We start from the raw sequence: 14,355 nt of genomic DNA on the forward strand, positions 1-14,355 counted from the left end.
TTTTCATAAATCATTGCCATGGAGCTCACACTCTTGTTGAAGACACGAGTTCTATTGGAGTATAAGCCAGGATGGCAAGAGATGAAGGATTGTTGATTGTTATTTATTAAATAATAAGTCAGGCCAAATTTCTCTGGATTACATTAAATCTTGGAAAGAATAAATAAGAGAAATAATAAAAACCATGACCAAAAAGGAAAAAAAACAATTGTGGGGAAGAAAGAACTGTATCTGTAATCCCAAAAATAAAATAAAAAGAAATTGTAAGGAAGAAAGAAATTGGAGAACTCAAATATTACATTATATAAAAGAAAGAAAATGAAAACATAAAATACTGATAAAATATATCAGGCCGGTGGACGGTGGACTATTATTTTTGGGGTAGACTATTATTTTTGAGCTAATGCTAAGTTACATGCATGTACCTTACACCCCTCTCACATAAATAATGAATGATGTGGGTCTATTTACTATTCATACGAGAGGGTTGTAAGGTACATGCATGTAACTTAGAGGGATCTTTATTTTTATCACAATTTTTATCAAATTTTCGGTGAGTGCTCGTACATGTTTGACGTGTAAGGCTACCTAAAAATAAGGTCAAAATTGTCATTTCTCAGTGTTTCTGTCTTGAAATGAGTAGCGGCGAAGCTTTGACGGTGACAACAGAATGGGCAGCAACATATCCACATGGCATTCTATCACCTTATACACCAGAAATTCTGAAATGCATCGAACATTTCACGTCGCAATCTGATGTAAAATCACTAACTAATAATAATTGGGAAATTTACACTAATAACCATAAAAATTTTAGTTTTTTTCATCTTAACCCCTCAAACAAATTTCTGTCAACATTAGCCATAAAAGAACCGTTGAGACCAAATTACCCCTCTCTCTCATCTCCCTTTCCTCTTCCTCTTGCATTCTTCTCTCCAGTTCTCTACTAATTTCAGCATCCACCTCTTTCTTCTTCTTCTCTCTCCTATAATCCTCGTAGTTCGGTCTAGCAGGGTCGTGCTCCTTGATTACGGTCGAAGTGGCGTCGACCAATGCCGGTTGCGGCAGCGCTACCACGTCGTCGGGGGAAGGTGCGATTGCAGGTGAGGAATGGGGTCTAGTCGGGAGAGAATTTTGGGTGGTTTTGGGTTTGGATTGGGGCTTGAGGATGGTTTGTGGTGGCGCGAAAATTGACCAGACAGTGGTGGTCGTGTTGGTGGGTTTGTGTTAGGACTCTAATAGTTTATTTTATTTTAATTGCTTGTTTTAATTTCTTTCCTATTAGTATTAGGATTTCTTATTTCAATTAAAGTCCTTATTAAATTACAATTAGGATTGTCTTGAACTACTATAAATAAGTGGTTCTTATTATGTTTTTAGGAGGCAAGTAATAAAATTAATTCTAATTCCTATTAATTCTTCTCCCTTCTCTTTAAATTCTTCATCTATTCTCTCTTAATTCTCTAATCAAAACCCTAGAATCCTACCATCTGGTATCAGAGCACATCCTTCCTGCCACCATTTTTTTTTCTTTCGTTCACTATTTGAAAAAAAAAAAAAAACCCAAACAACCAAACTTTTGCCAATATCTCTTGGCTTTTTGGAGACTTGAACCGGGCCCACCCTCCAAACTTTTTCCAGCATCTAAATTTTTTCAACCAAGCGTGAATTTTCTTTAGACTTTTAGGCATCATGACTGTTAAGGAGCTTGAAGGCAAAGTTGAGCAGTTGTCACAACAATTTCATGACAAGTTTACAGCCATCGATGAAAAGGTTACAGCCTTAGCCAAGCAGAATAACGATTTGCAGGAACTCATGCACGGCATCCTTCAGCAATTGAGTCAGCTACAAAAAGGCAAACACCCAGTTACTGATCAACGACAAGTTGATATATTTACTGGCGGGACCTCTACTCCTTAAACGGTAATTGCTACCCAACCCCCTCTTGAACCTACTGAACGCATTGGAAGTACTCTCGTGCACGCTCGTAACATACGCCTTGACTTTCCTATTTTTCATGGTGACAATCCCACGAGATGGATTTTTCGATGTGAGCAATATCGTCGCCTTACTGGATTATCAGATGCTGACTTATTGTCTTTAGCTATTGGCCATCTTGATGGTGATGCGGTACCTTGGTTTCATTGGCTAGAGTAGACTATGGGCGAAATGACTTGGGCGCAATTTACACGGGCTTTGACTACTCGATTTGGGATATTAGAAGAGAATGATGCAATTGGCAGCCTTACCAAACTACGTCAAACAAGGACTGTTCTTGACTATCAACGACAATTTGAAAAGTTGGCTGATCGGACTAACAATTTAACGGAGCCTTTCTTCATTAGTTGTTTCCTCTCTGGGTTACGTGAAGATATCAAGGCTGGCGTACAACTATTCAAACCTGTTAGTCTCCTGCAAACTTTTGAACTTGCTAGATTTCAGGAAAAGGCAATTACTTTACAAGGCAATTGTTCCCCCATTCCTGCCCTCCAAGATCCAATCACAAAATTACAATCGACTCCTACTCCACCAGCACCATCTTTATTAGGACCGGTTCCCTCTGCCTTACCTAATAATGTCAAACGTTTATCCTCAACTGAGCAGGCGGACAGACGTTCTAAAGGACTTTGTTTTAACTGTGACGAGCAATTCAAGCCTGGGCATTGCTGCAAACAACCTCACCTATTGCTTTTAGACGCTGATATACCTGTTCACAACCCTCCAACGCCTGACCATCATTCGGATTGGAAAGTCTCGGTTATTGAGACTGGGTAAAAGGCTTGCGGACAAGCCTGTTTTAAGGGGCAGGGAATGTTAGGACTCTAATAGTTTATTTTATTTTAATTGCTTGTTTTAATTTCTTTCCTATTAGTATTAGGATTTCTTATTTCAATTAAAGTCTTTATTAAATTACAATTAGGATTGTCTTGAACTACTATAAATAAGTGGTTCTTATTATGTTTTTAGGAGGCAAGTAATAAAATTAATTCTAATTCCTATTAATTCTTCTCCCTTCTCTTTAAATTCTTCATCTATTCTCTCTTAATTCTCTAATCAAAACCCTAGAATCCTACCAGTTTGTCCTCATCGGAGGGTGGAGGTAGGTCTCCGTACAGCCCGCCTAGCATTTCGCAACGTGGCTTTTAATGGAAAATCCCGGGGAATTTGAATTCCGAAATTAGATTTTGGAGACTTAAAAAGCTGATTTTGTTTTGTTGTTTGGGTTGTCGGATGAGATTCGATCTGAGGTAGAAGAAGATATTACATACGAATAAGAAGAGACGAACAAAGACGAAAGGACTGGCGAAAACAAACAAATACTAAGATAGAAGAAGGCAACCTGTCGCACGAAGCTTGGTGCGACAGGCTGCCCGTCGCACCAAGACTTGGGCCTGTCGCACCAAGCTTCTTTTCGTTTGTAAAGAATGATAATTTGGGGAGAAAAGCGTGTGTTTGGCTAATGTTGATAGAAAAAAATTGAGAAGGTTAATTATGAAAATAGCAAAAATTTTATGGTTATTTTCATAAATTTCCCATAATAATTGAACACACGATGAGATGTGTTGGAAAAAATTTTAAATTTTTTCCTTTCATTATCCTTCCACAATTTTTAAATTTCAAAAAATTAGAGACACTGAATATTAGTTTCTCTCTCTTTATTATGTCATTCTAATTATTTTTCCTCACTCCAATCTTCATCTCCAGTCGAGTCGCTGCCATTTGAAGATTTTTTATGATGAAGATAATTTGGCCAGCAAACCTCTGCTTCATTGTTACGTTCCCACTTTTTTTTTTCACTGAATTGCAATTTGCAACCCTTGCTTTGCTATGTTGCCATGAATGAGTTGGAAAAACAAGAAGCCCCACGTGGGTTTTATACCTCGCATTCTTTTCTTTTAAGTATGCGGAGTCGGATCTTTCTGCATTTGTGGCAGCCGCTGGGGCGCCCTTGTTCTTGTCCGATGCCGGCAAACTTGAAGAAGGCGATTCGCCTTACTGTTCTATGGAACACGATTTTTACCGCGATTCGTGCCCGCAAGTCGAGGGTACTATTCGAGCAACAGTTATCTTTTCTAGTTTATTCTCTCTCGCTTTATGAAATTCTAAAATTTTGAAGGGATAATGAATAGAGGAAATTTATAATTTTTCAACGTATATCACCATGTGTATAATTGTTTTTTAATTATATGAGAATATTATTTAAATTACAACTCATATTACATAAAATTATAATTAATATTTATAAATTAAATTATTATTACGATCAATTTATATTAATATTTATGAAGCTTTATCTAAATTTTTAATCCTTATTAATATTTAAAAAATATCAACTTTACTTGTACTTGATAAAGGAAAGGAATGTCTACTTCACTTCACTCAATTAAAGAATGAATTATCCACACATTACGTTTGGGGGGGGGGGGTTTGAATTGCTGCCCTTGGAAGGCAGCCACTCCAACCACTCGGCCAAATATCTGGTTATTGTTAATCAATAATTTCAAATCAGATTCTGGCGTGAAGCCTACAATGTACGGTAGAATTTCTCATTCTATCATTTTATACGCATGCTCTTAGGCAAAAATTTAATATATGGAAATAGTTTTCGCTTTTATTGATGTAATTATCCAAGTAATTAACCTCTTTATGGTACCAGTATATTTGGGCTAAAAGTTAACTACAAGAAAACAGGACCAGATGATGTTTTCCTAGACTTCTTTATGGTGGAGTTTGTCACACTGAGCTTCATATGAGCGAAAATGATCTTGGCATAATCCATTTCCCAAATGTTCTTGAGTGTACATAGTACAGTTAATATTTAATATTCATTAAGCTGTACTAGAAAATGACCGCAGTACTGCCAGTACAGCCATTGTCTAGTGCCAAGGCCTCTTCCACAAATCATTCGATCTCCATTCAAAATTTCAACTTTTTTTGTTTCTAACTACTAATATTTTGTTGGACGCCTGTAACTTCATGACATATTAGTACATGAAAACTTGAAAGTGCGACGAAAAACTTGATGTCTTTGAGTATAGTAGAAGATGCTGTACTCAACAGCGCTAACGTATACGGGCTTTTCTATTTTATAATAATAACTTACAAGTTCAAAGCTGGAGCCAACGAAGGAGGAAAATCAGACAACGAACAGTACTACAAAAAAGAGAATCTTTACGTATAGCGATGAGTACACCAATGGTAAACCCACACAAGGGCGACTTTGCTGGTGCCATGGTTATTGATCTTTAAGATATCGCTACACTTTAAGGTTTTAGGTCAAGTGAATCTTTGCTATTGAACATAGATACATATAAAATCTTTAGGATATCATTATAGTTTAAGATTTTAGGTCAAGTGGATTTTGTGTGAACCTTTGTATGGAGTGGGTAGAGCTTTGTTAAGTGAATAAATTTACAGAGACGTAATAAGCATCACGTCTAGTCAAATGTGTTACGGCAAAAAGCAACAAAGGCTTAGAAAATGCACATTATGATCTTTCAAGCCAGCGGGTGTAATTGTGTAAAAGTGTCTTTTCCTAATTCTAACTTCTAAACATAACAATTATGACAAATAATCAATCGTCGTGTCGTGGTAATGTTGTAAAATATTTATTAAATATTTTACAGCACAGCCTAAAAAATACTTCAATCATAATTTGAAAATTTGGACCGAAACAAAGTGGACCAAAGGGAGGATTATTAGGGCTTGGAATAGCGGGATACACGGGATTGAAAATAACGGAGGTAAATAGCACACCATGCGACTGTGATTAACTAAAGCCTACTGATAATAAAAGAGAGGAAAACTTTGGAGCATCTTGATGCCGGTGAATACTTGGTCAGCTCGGACACCAAGACGCCGGTGACTCATTTGATTATATCAGTGACACGGTCACTGTGCCTGTGCTTCACCCTCTTGAGCCTTACCTTTCTTGGTTAAAATTTGATGGCAAGATAATAATGCTGGGAGCCATTAAGGATCCTCTCGAGCCTTTTAACCCCAAGATCATCAAGATATGTGTGGTCCAGTGTTGAACTTGTAATTTTTCTTTTTCAAATAACAGGTGTTGAGCTCCTCATGGGACTATAATTTGTGATCATCATCGAATTATGCAACCGTGATTTATTTTGGATTACATCTCATCGCAAGAGAACGACACAAAGGCAAGACCATATAAACTCATAGATTGAAGAAACATATGAAACTTCTAGACACGTGTAAATTGGAGTGAGGGAGAAAATCCTTAAATTGAATCTTTGTCCTTGTTTTCCAGATAAAGAACAATATATACTGAATAAAATGGCACGGATCAAAATCATTACATTTTCTAAATCAATCTTTATCAATTATCTTGATCACCAATAAGTGTCTCTTTACCCTGAGCTCATTCGGTTATGAATTATCCATTCAGCGTTACAAGCCTACAAAAAATGTAAAGAGACTATATCAGACCGTAGTTGTGACTTCCCTTCCACATGTATGCAAACCATTGAGCAATCAAGCGTTGATGCAGTCTGAGTTTAATTGACACCTCATTATCTGCTATACGAGGCATAAATCATAACCTCCAGCTGAAGTACATGTTCATGAAATATCTTGAAGGATTGAAGCCACTTAAAATCACTGCAGAGCAGAACTCGAGTTTCAGACAACACAGAAGTAAGGAAATGAAAGGAAAGGCTATAATCAGCAGCTATATCCAGAACTTACAGATAGGAGAAAGGACAATGCAAACACCAATTGGATAGAGGAAAAATGTGGTCCTCTCCAGAAAGGGCAGTACTGCAGAGTAAAACAAGTGTTAATAAATCGATGCAAGGGGACCACATAGTGCTTCAGGTAAACATTCAAAAACCATCAACTCCAGAATCATATTCGGACAACTAACCAGGCATGAATTCAAACAAAGAGAAAATATTTGATTTGGTTAGTAGTAGATATTCAATCTTCTGGAAACCAAACTTATTTAAAAAAACTCAATGAAAAGTCAAAACAATTGGATAACCTAGATGGCACCTATCACAGAAAGATTTTGAGAAATAAAGCATCTATCAAGCACAATGAAGGCACCAATATGCTCTGCCAAACCTCAACTCTGAAAATTTTCTGACCTATATTGAGTAGCAATGCAAAACAACAAACCAACAAAATCAGCTTACCATCATAACCTAAAAAGTTGAGATAATGATAGTAAGAAGCTGCCGCCATAAAAAGCAGATTCGATAGCAATACAGGAATGAAGCCATGTACCATCAATAGGGGAGACAGGAAATAATGTATAACTGCCACAAAACAAACAATCTTCAAATTATGGTAATGCATAAAGTCAGGTTAAAAGATGTAAGAGGCAAGTACATTGTAACAGAGATATTACCATAAAGCATAACGAACATTGGGAAGAAAGAATTGCAGTGCACATCAAACGCGTAGAGCCTTCAGCCCAAAGAAGATCAGTCAGCCACTAAACAATTAATTATACTGTTATATATTCAATAAAAAATAAACCTCATTTCTGCATATGGAAAACAATCATAAAGAAATATAAAATTCAAGCATTTATTTATATGTATACTGTACGAACACAAACAACCCAAGTATGCAGATGCAAAACCACAAACTGTAAGATTGGGAAATAAAAGTTTCCTGACTTGCCATTCAACTCGTTGCTCGACCACGTGACTATTTGGAGAATCCTCCCGAAGATACGAATTTGTCAAGAACCTGCATGTAACAAAGGAACGGATTTCAGAGCCAAGTTAGCTTCATATTACATGTCATACACTTGACAAGCGTTCAGAAGGGAGAGAAGGAAAAAAAAGTGACCAAGACGAACCAATATACATTTCAGCATAAAGTAACCAAATAGGGAATAACAATGTGAAATATATTAATAAACGATGAGACATGAATTCTACAGTTTATCAATATTTTACTATCACATAGATAAAACAAGCTACAAGCAACAAAAAGCTAAAATGGGTCGGGCACAGGAGCGATAGTTTTCCTAGAAGACACACTACTTATGAATACCAGAGAGCATTCGTGTTTTTAATAAGCAGCCACAGAATTTAAAGAACTAAATAATCCACCAATGTTGGCATCCAATTACACAACTCAAAAAAGAATGCAAGTAAAATCATACACATACATGTAAGAGTAGCTCTTACCAACAAAATGTAGCCAGCATAGCTCCGGTAATCAGAAAATGGAAAAGCAAGACTGAAATAACTACAAAAATAGCATGTGTGGCACTATGGTCATACCTGAAACACAGAGAATACTGCTGATAAGATTAAATCAGAATGGAAGCTGAATGAAGCAGTATGTAATATATGAACAGCCTAAAAGTAAAATAAGAGATCAATATTGCATATAAATTTTGGAAAAAAACTGAAAATTGTGCCAGGAAATCACTAAACATGGAAGTACTGGGAATATCCAAGTTACAGAACTGACTCATTAAGGATATAAATAACCAAAACTTTGAGAAGTAGTCCAACAACAAAGGAACTTGTGGAAGATCTCCTAGGAAAATGGATGTGAACGTGAAATTTTGTATAAATTCTTAATTAACCAAAATATGGTCAACCTTCGTAATTTTTTATTTGTACAATAAGAATTTACAACCTCCCTAACCCGACCCACCCTTCTCTATCACATTTAAAAACCCAGCCTCTCAAAATGTACATAATAAACTTACGCAGCACAATATGCAATGGTTGCGACTGACAAAAGGAGACTGCAGATTACAACAAAAGCAGGATCATCTCGTGCCCATTGATTCTTAGTTTCTGAGATAAAAAGGAAAACAGACAATTTACCAGTATGTTGGAGTTAATATATGAACTCTTAAAAGACATTATACCCTGTAAAAAGTTGCATGATGAAAATTCTCTCTTCCACCACTTTCATCATAATATTAATGGAAGTAGTGTAATGCATCAGCCATAAGGTTTTCAACCACATTCTTTTAAATAGTTTTTTAACCCCCAAAAAAAAAAACAATTTAATGGAAAATGTACTTACGTTTGTGATATTTTGTGTGTTGGTAGCTGCATCACCGTACAGTTCCACATGCAAAATGCAGAAATAGAAATGGTAAGAACATTGACATCTATAAAACTCAAAAACTTACTTCTACATTCTAATTCTTATAAAAGATGAGTATTCCTACCCCATGATTCAATAAATATCCACGAACAAAATAACCACTAAAAAAAGAAATCATATCAGAGTAAAACAAACTATGACATCAACTGTGGCAAAAACAAATGAGATGGGTTGAAACTTACACGACTTTTGGGGAAGTGCATAGGTGAAGCATTTGCCAGAAAGTATATTCAATATCCATTTGTTGCCACTACAATGAACCCAAACAATCAGAGGAAAATAATTAACTTTAATATGGAATAAATCCTTCATTTTCTGTTCACATCAGACGCAAATTCATCCCAAAAACAAAAAAAAAGGCACTGGTTTAGTTTCTTAGAATTTTTCTACTTCCATTTAATTACAAGGCAAAATCGAATATATGAAGCTAATATAATCATGAAAATGTAAACGCAGCCGGTGAGTCGGTTGTATGATTAGTAATCGCAAATGCCTAAAAGCCTAAAACGAGCGGGAAAATTACTAAATTCCCCTAAGCATAGAAGAAACTATAACGATTAAACTGAAAGATCAATCTTTATAACATGTAAGTTGATCATTAAATGCTAAAAATGAATTGAAACAGGTCAGATCTATGGTGAGAAAGAACCTTGATGATTCGACGGAGGTACTGAGGGAACATGGGGTTTGTTCGTGACGCCGAGGACGATGAACGCCCTTTCGAGACTGACGTTGGCAGCATCTCTTATCTCCTTTGCTCTCTTTCTCGGTCTTCTTTCTTCTAATTCGAAGTCAATTTTTTATATTGAACGAAGATCTGAGCAATTCTTTTGTTTTTTTTTTTTTTCACAGCTCCTCCGAGTTTCAGTTCGGATGGGAAGAAGCAGGCGCAAAAACGACGTCGATTTGCTCTCTCACTCCATCTATCTTTGTTTTAAGCAAGTAACGAAGTCGTGTAGAGATCTTCGTTCGAGCTTCGAGTTGGACTCGAATGATGGAGCCCAACCTCACGCTTTGAAATGCTAAACGCACCCAACTCATATCCTAATAGCACCACTTTCCTGTCGGAGATTAGACCACGCTTTTAGTTCAATTTCTATCGGGAGTAGTGGTGTCGGCACATCATTAACTCAACTTCCTTAAGAACGCCCCCCTTCTTGCTGCACCCCATAAAAAAAAATTTATAATTACTTTTTTAATTATAACCCTAATTTAATTCCAAAATTAGCACTATTCCTTCTTCTTCAACTGAAATGTAAAAAAATCTCTCTGGCTTGAAATCTTAACAAAAGAAGACGACAGTCATTTTTTTTTTCCTTTTGTCCTCTCTCTTTGATGATTTTTGATCATGGATGTCATCAAAATTAAGTTGTTAAATTTATGAAAAAACTTCTAGTTAATTATAAAACAAATTATTTACAATATAACAAGTTTTTTATTAACCATAAAATAGCAAGCTATTGCTAGTGATTGGTGTTGCAAGGAATGATGGCTGAAAGACAAGAGCTGTTGGCTATTTCTGGCTAGGGTGCAGCTGCTAGCTTTGCGTGCAACTACTCTTCTTCGGTGATGAGAAGAAGGGATATGTTGGTGTGGCTGCCGTTGGTTAGGGATTTGGACGATGGTAGCTTGCAGTTGTTAAGCGAAGCAGATGCAGTGTGAGGCTATGGTGTGGGTAGCGTCTCAATGCATTCTAATATGATCTTCAAATTAAAAAAAGAACATACATGCAAAATTAACTTTTATTATGCAACATAACTTAGATTGTGACCAAAAAAAAATTGTTAATTTGGTACTAGTTTATTTATTCAATTAGTTATTTATTTTGTAAACGTACGAGTTTGTTTAGATAACAGGGAAGAACTCTTCCACTTTTTAACGACTTGATTCAATTTTCTCTCTTTTTCTGAAGAGGACTAAAGTGAACAAACTTTAGAATCATCACATTTAACAATTAACATGCTCCAAGTCGGCGTCGTTTTTGGGCTACGTAATCAGAAAAGAAGAAAGAAATAAAGGGTCAATGAACCTATCAACCACCAAGTTGAATCTTGTACCATCCAGTACACGCCGTACCGCGACGCCATTAAAAAATCGTTTATAAATCCAGATTACAATCCAATGTAACCAACAGTTCCAGCACATCCCCAGCATGATATGGCCATGATTCATGGACCGTGATTCTGTTAAAACTCTTGACTAACAAAAATAATAACCACAACCAGCAACCGCAAAATATAACTGAATTTCCAAATTTCCAACTGAAATTTTCAAAAGCCAGAAAATTGGCCACAAGGGAAAATTTTGATTATTTCACTAACAAAATAACTACTCCAAAATGAACTCTCTCTCATTAGCTGATTCTATACAAGCCTCAAATTTATTTTTTTTTTGGATCTTTTTAACTAATTTCTAAATCTCCTACCAAAGTCTAGAATTATCCCAACGAAAATTTAATTTTCGTTCCTTAATTTTCTTAATCAATCTTGTTAATCCCTGTTCGCTTAAACCCAGCGTTCCTCACCGCCACCTCCATATAATTTCTCACTTCGTTTCTAATCATCTCTTGCATCACAGACAAAAACTCCGGTCCAAACGACGGTGTATTGCTCGTTTTGTCATCATCGCTATTATTTTCCTGCTGTGAAACCGAGTCACACTTCTTCAACTCAGTTACAGGCAAGCCCAGAGTAAGATCAGTCGACACATCAAACACTTCGTTGTATCGGCTCTCGCTTTCAAAAACCCTAACCGGTAGACCCGAATCACTGACGTCGGATCCGGACGGACTGCAAGAAATGCCCGAAACAGAAACGGCCGACCTTTTCTTTTCTCTCTCATCGCTATCCTCGCTGTCTTCATCAACTCCAGCCGCCAACGCCGACCTAGTAGTCTCGGCGTATTTCCGTTTCAACGTCGAGTTCCAGTGGTTCTTGATCGCGTTATCAGTACGGCCGTTCAAGAGCCGTGCAATGGTGGCCCACTTGTTGCCATACCTGGCATGGGCTTTAATAATGATCTCGTCTTCGTCGGGCGTGAACGTCCTGTGCTCCACCTCCGGCGAGAGCTGGTTGCACCACCGGAGACGGCAAGACTTCCCGGAGCGACCGGGGATCGACTTTGATATCACAGACCAGTTCCTCGCGCCGTATCGTTGCACGAGTTTCAGCAATAGCTGGTCCTCTTCAGGACTCCAGGGGCCCTTGACCCGTTCCGATACCGAATCCCGATCCATTTTACAAGAACCTAGCCCCCACTAGTAACTGAAATCTGAACGAAAGAGGAGAGAATTTGGAAAGATGTGGTATTGTTTGTGAGCGCAGAGACGGAGAGTTATGAGGAGCTTAAAAAGGGTGATAGTTATGGGTAACTGACGGAGCCGGTTAACTAATACGGGTAATAAACGTTATTGGGGACCGAACGACCGGTACTAATAGGTGACCAGTTGAATTAGTATTTTATACAGTTGTTAAAACGTCCATGCGGGGGCCACGTCAGCAGCTTCAATTTCGAAGAATCCCGGTAATATATTACCGGTTAAAGTTGGAATTTCTCCAGAGAGTTCTTGGTTTCTTATTTGACTCGTTAACGGTTATGGTGACTGGGGACGTTTGGGGTCGTTATACGACACAGCCTAGGTAAACATTTTTTTTTCCTTTTTTGGGTTTAAGAAATTTTGGGGCACTCTTTGTAAATAGTAATATAATGTAAATAAGATTGAGATATAAAAATGAATATTACAACTAATATGACATATAAATGGCTTCACCATAATTTATTATGATTAAATAACGTGAAAAATGATTGTTTATTTTATCATTTTTTAACTTTATAAGTGTAATGTTAATTATTTATAAATAAGATATTTTCAGTAAACCCTTTAAATATCTGAGTTTTTCTATGGCTAACATCTATCTGGTTATGCCTTTTACTAATCAAGCGGGATATTTAGAGAAATTTTGCTAAATCTTTTAAAATGTAAGCATTTTTTTATTAATTTTTAAAGTAAAATAATAAAAACGGATTTAAAAGTCAGAATAGATATTTAGCCTTTTTAAATAATAAAAACTGAATTTGGTTATAAATATATCAATTGTATCATATCTCCAAAAAAAAATTAAAAAAGAACAAACATAGAAAGCTATGTATCGTTTCCTTGTTTTTGAAATTGTTGAACGTACATAGTAGTTAATAAAACGGAATAATCGTAAAAAGCGTGATAAATTGAGAGAGCATTAGTGAGAAACTGGAACGAGGGCTGATGTAATGTTGATAGGGACGTGGATTTGACCGAGCCAGGCTGGAAAGCATAACGTGAAGGATTTTGATTTGGTTTTCTAATTTTTTTAATCAAGATTTTCTTTTGTCAATAATGTTGGGGCAGTTGTCTGGGGAGCGGTTGCGGACTGCGAAGTGCGAAGGAAACTACGAAAGTAGGGTGACGATGAGGTGGACAAAACGACAAAAGAGGTCGCGGAATCAGAGAACCGATGATGGCCGATAAGCTGTCAGGCCAGCCTGTAAACCTGAACGGCCTAATTGGTCACCCAAGTCCCCACCATTTTGAACCGCCGACACTGTTTCGGCGCTCTATGAGCCACTTTTAGTCACGCGGCGACGCCGTTCGCTAAACTTTAAGTAACAAACGGGACATCAGCTACAACTTACACGTGTGACCTTGCATTTGTGATTTGACTTCATCAACAGATTTTACCTTTCTATCCCTTTGATAGATACAGTCATACAGAGTTTTTAGTTTTTTTCATAAACATTAAAAAGTGGAACAATAAGTTTTTCATGTTGTAAAATATGATATCAGTTTATATTAAAAAAAAAAATTTAATGAGAGCTTGTGTCTTTAGTATGATTGATTGTAGTAATAATAGTGATAACAAATACAAAACAAATTGTTATGATTACAATGGCAATCATACTATGAGTCTATGATTCTCCGGCTTTTGAGCAATTATTTGAGCAATAAATTTTAATAACGTCACATGTAAATTATAATATACTTTAATGAAATCCACTCACTATTTTTAAATATTTGTTAGATGTAATATTTTAAAAAATTAAAATTGATATTTTTTTACTAAAATTTTTTACACAAATTTTATCAATCTAACAATAGATATTAAAAGTTAAAATAATATTTAATAAAAATTACTTGGAAAACCTTAGGTGCAGTTGCACCGTAGTCTGATCCAAAATTACTCATCTACTGTTAAAATTTTTAAAATTAAT

At 36.4% G+C, this 14,355-nt stretch overlaps 2 protein-coding genes across 5 annotated transcripts; both read right to left on the reverse strand.

Moving 5' to 3' along the window:
• Nucleotides 1-6,223: 6,223 nt before the first annotated feature.
• On the reverse strand, nucleotides 6,224-10,841 carry LOC18035629 (protein unc-50 homolog). Of its 4 annotated transcripts, XM_006422866.2 has the most exons (11): nucleotides 9,761-10,349; nucleotides 9,294-9,361; nucleotides 9,028-9,053; nucleotides 8,702-8,792; nucleotides 8,169-8,264; nucleotides 7,654-7,722; nucleotides 7,376-7,434; nucleotides 7,161-7,283; nucleotides 6,712-6,783; nucleotides 6,533-6,624; nucleotides 6,224-6,422 (listed from the first exon to the last, which is right to left on the reverse strand). In XM_006422866.2, exons 1-10 carry the CDS (start codon nucleotides 9,851-9,853, stop codon nucleotides 6,560-6,562), a joined length of 762 nt encoding a protein of 253 aa, XP_006422929.1. In that variant the 5' UTR covers nucleotides 9,854-10,349; the 3' UTR covers nucleotides 6,224-6,422; nucleotides 6,533-6,559. The 4 variants fall into 4 exon arrangements, with proteins under 4 accessions (XP_006422929.1, XP_024034664.1, XP_006422930.1 ...); XM_006422867.2 differs by having other exon boundaries at nucleotides 6,297-6,624; nucleotides 9,761-10,347; XM_024178896.1 differs by lacking the exon at nucleotides 7,161-7,283 and having other exon boundaries at nucleotides 6,225-6,624; nucleotides 9,761-10,841.
• A 508-nt stretch (nucleotides 10,842-11,349) lies between these two features.
• LOC18034576 (transcription factor MYB73) lies at nucleotides 11,350-12,533 on the reverse strand. Its single transcript, XM_006422869.2, has one exon. It carries the CDS (start codon nucleotides 12,344-12,346, stop codon nucleotides 11,588-11,590), a length of 759 nt encoding a protein of 252 aa, XP_006422932.1. The 5' UTR covers nucleotides 12,347-12,533; the 3' UTR covers nucleotides 11,350-11,587.
• Nucleotides 12,534-14,355: the final 1,822 nt, after the last annotated feature.

Source organism: Citrus clementina, unplaced genomic scaffold (assembly GCF_000493195.1).
Source record: "Citrus clementina cultivar Clemenules unplaced genomic scaffold, Citrus_clementina_v1.0 scaffold_8, whole genome shotgun sequence".
Classification (NCBI taxonomy): Eukaryota; Viridiplantae; Streptophyta; class Magnoliopsida; order Sapindales; family Rutaceae; genus Citrus; species Citrus x clementina.

Bases quoted from the DNA above. Each gene is read 5' to 3' on its own strand.
- LOC18034576 (XM_006422869.2), bottom strand. From the start codon at position 12,346: ATGGATCGGGATTCGGTATCGGAACGGGTCAAGGGCCCCTGGAGTCCT.
- LOC18035629 (XM_006422866.2), bottom strand. From the start codon at position 9,853: ATGCTGCCAACGTCAGTCTCGAAAGGGCGTTCATCGTCCTCGGCGTCA. The intron at 9,054-9,293 runs GTAAGTTTCAAC...ACGGTGATGCAG, and splicing joins TGCACTTCCCCAAAAGTCGT to CTACCAACACACAAAATATC. The intron at 7,284-7,375 runs GTAATATCTCTG...GTTTTGTGGCAG, and splicing joins AATGTTCGTTATGCTTTATG to TTATACATTATTTCCTGTCT.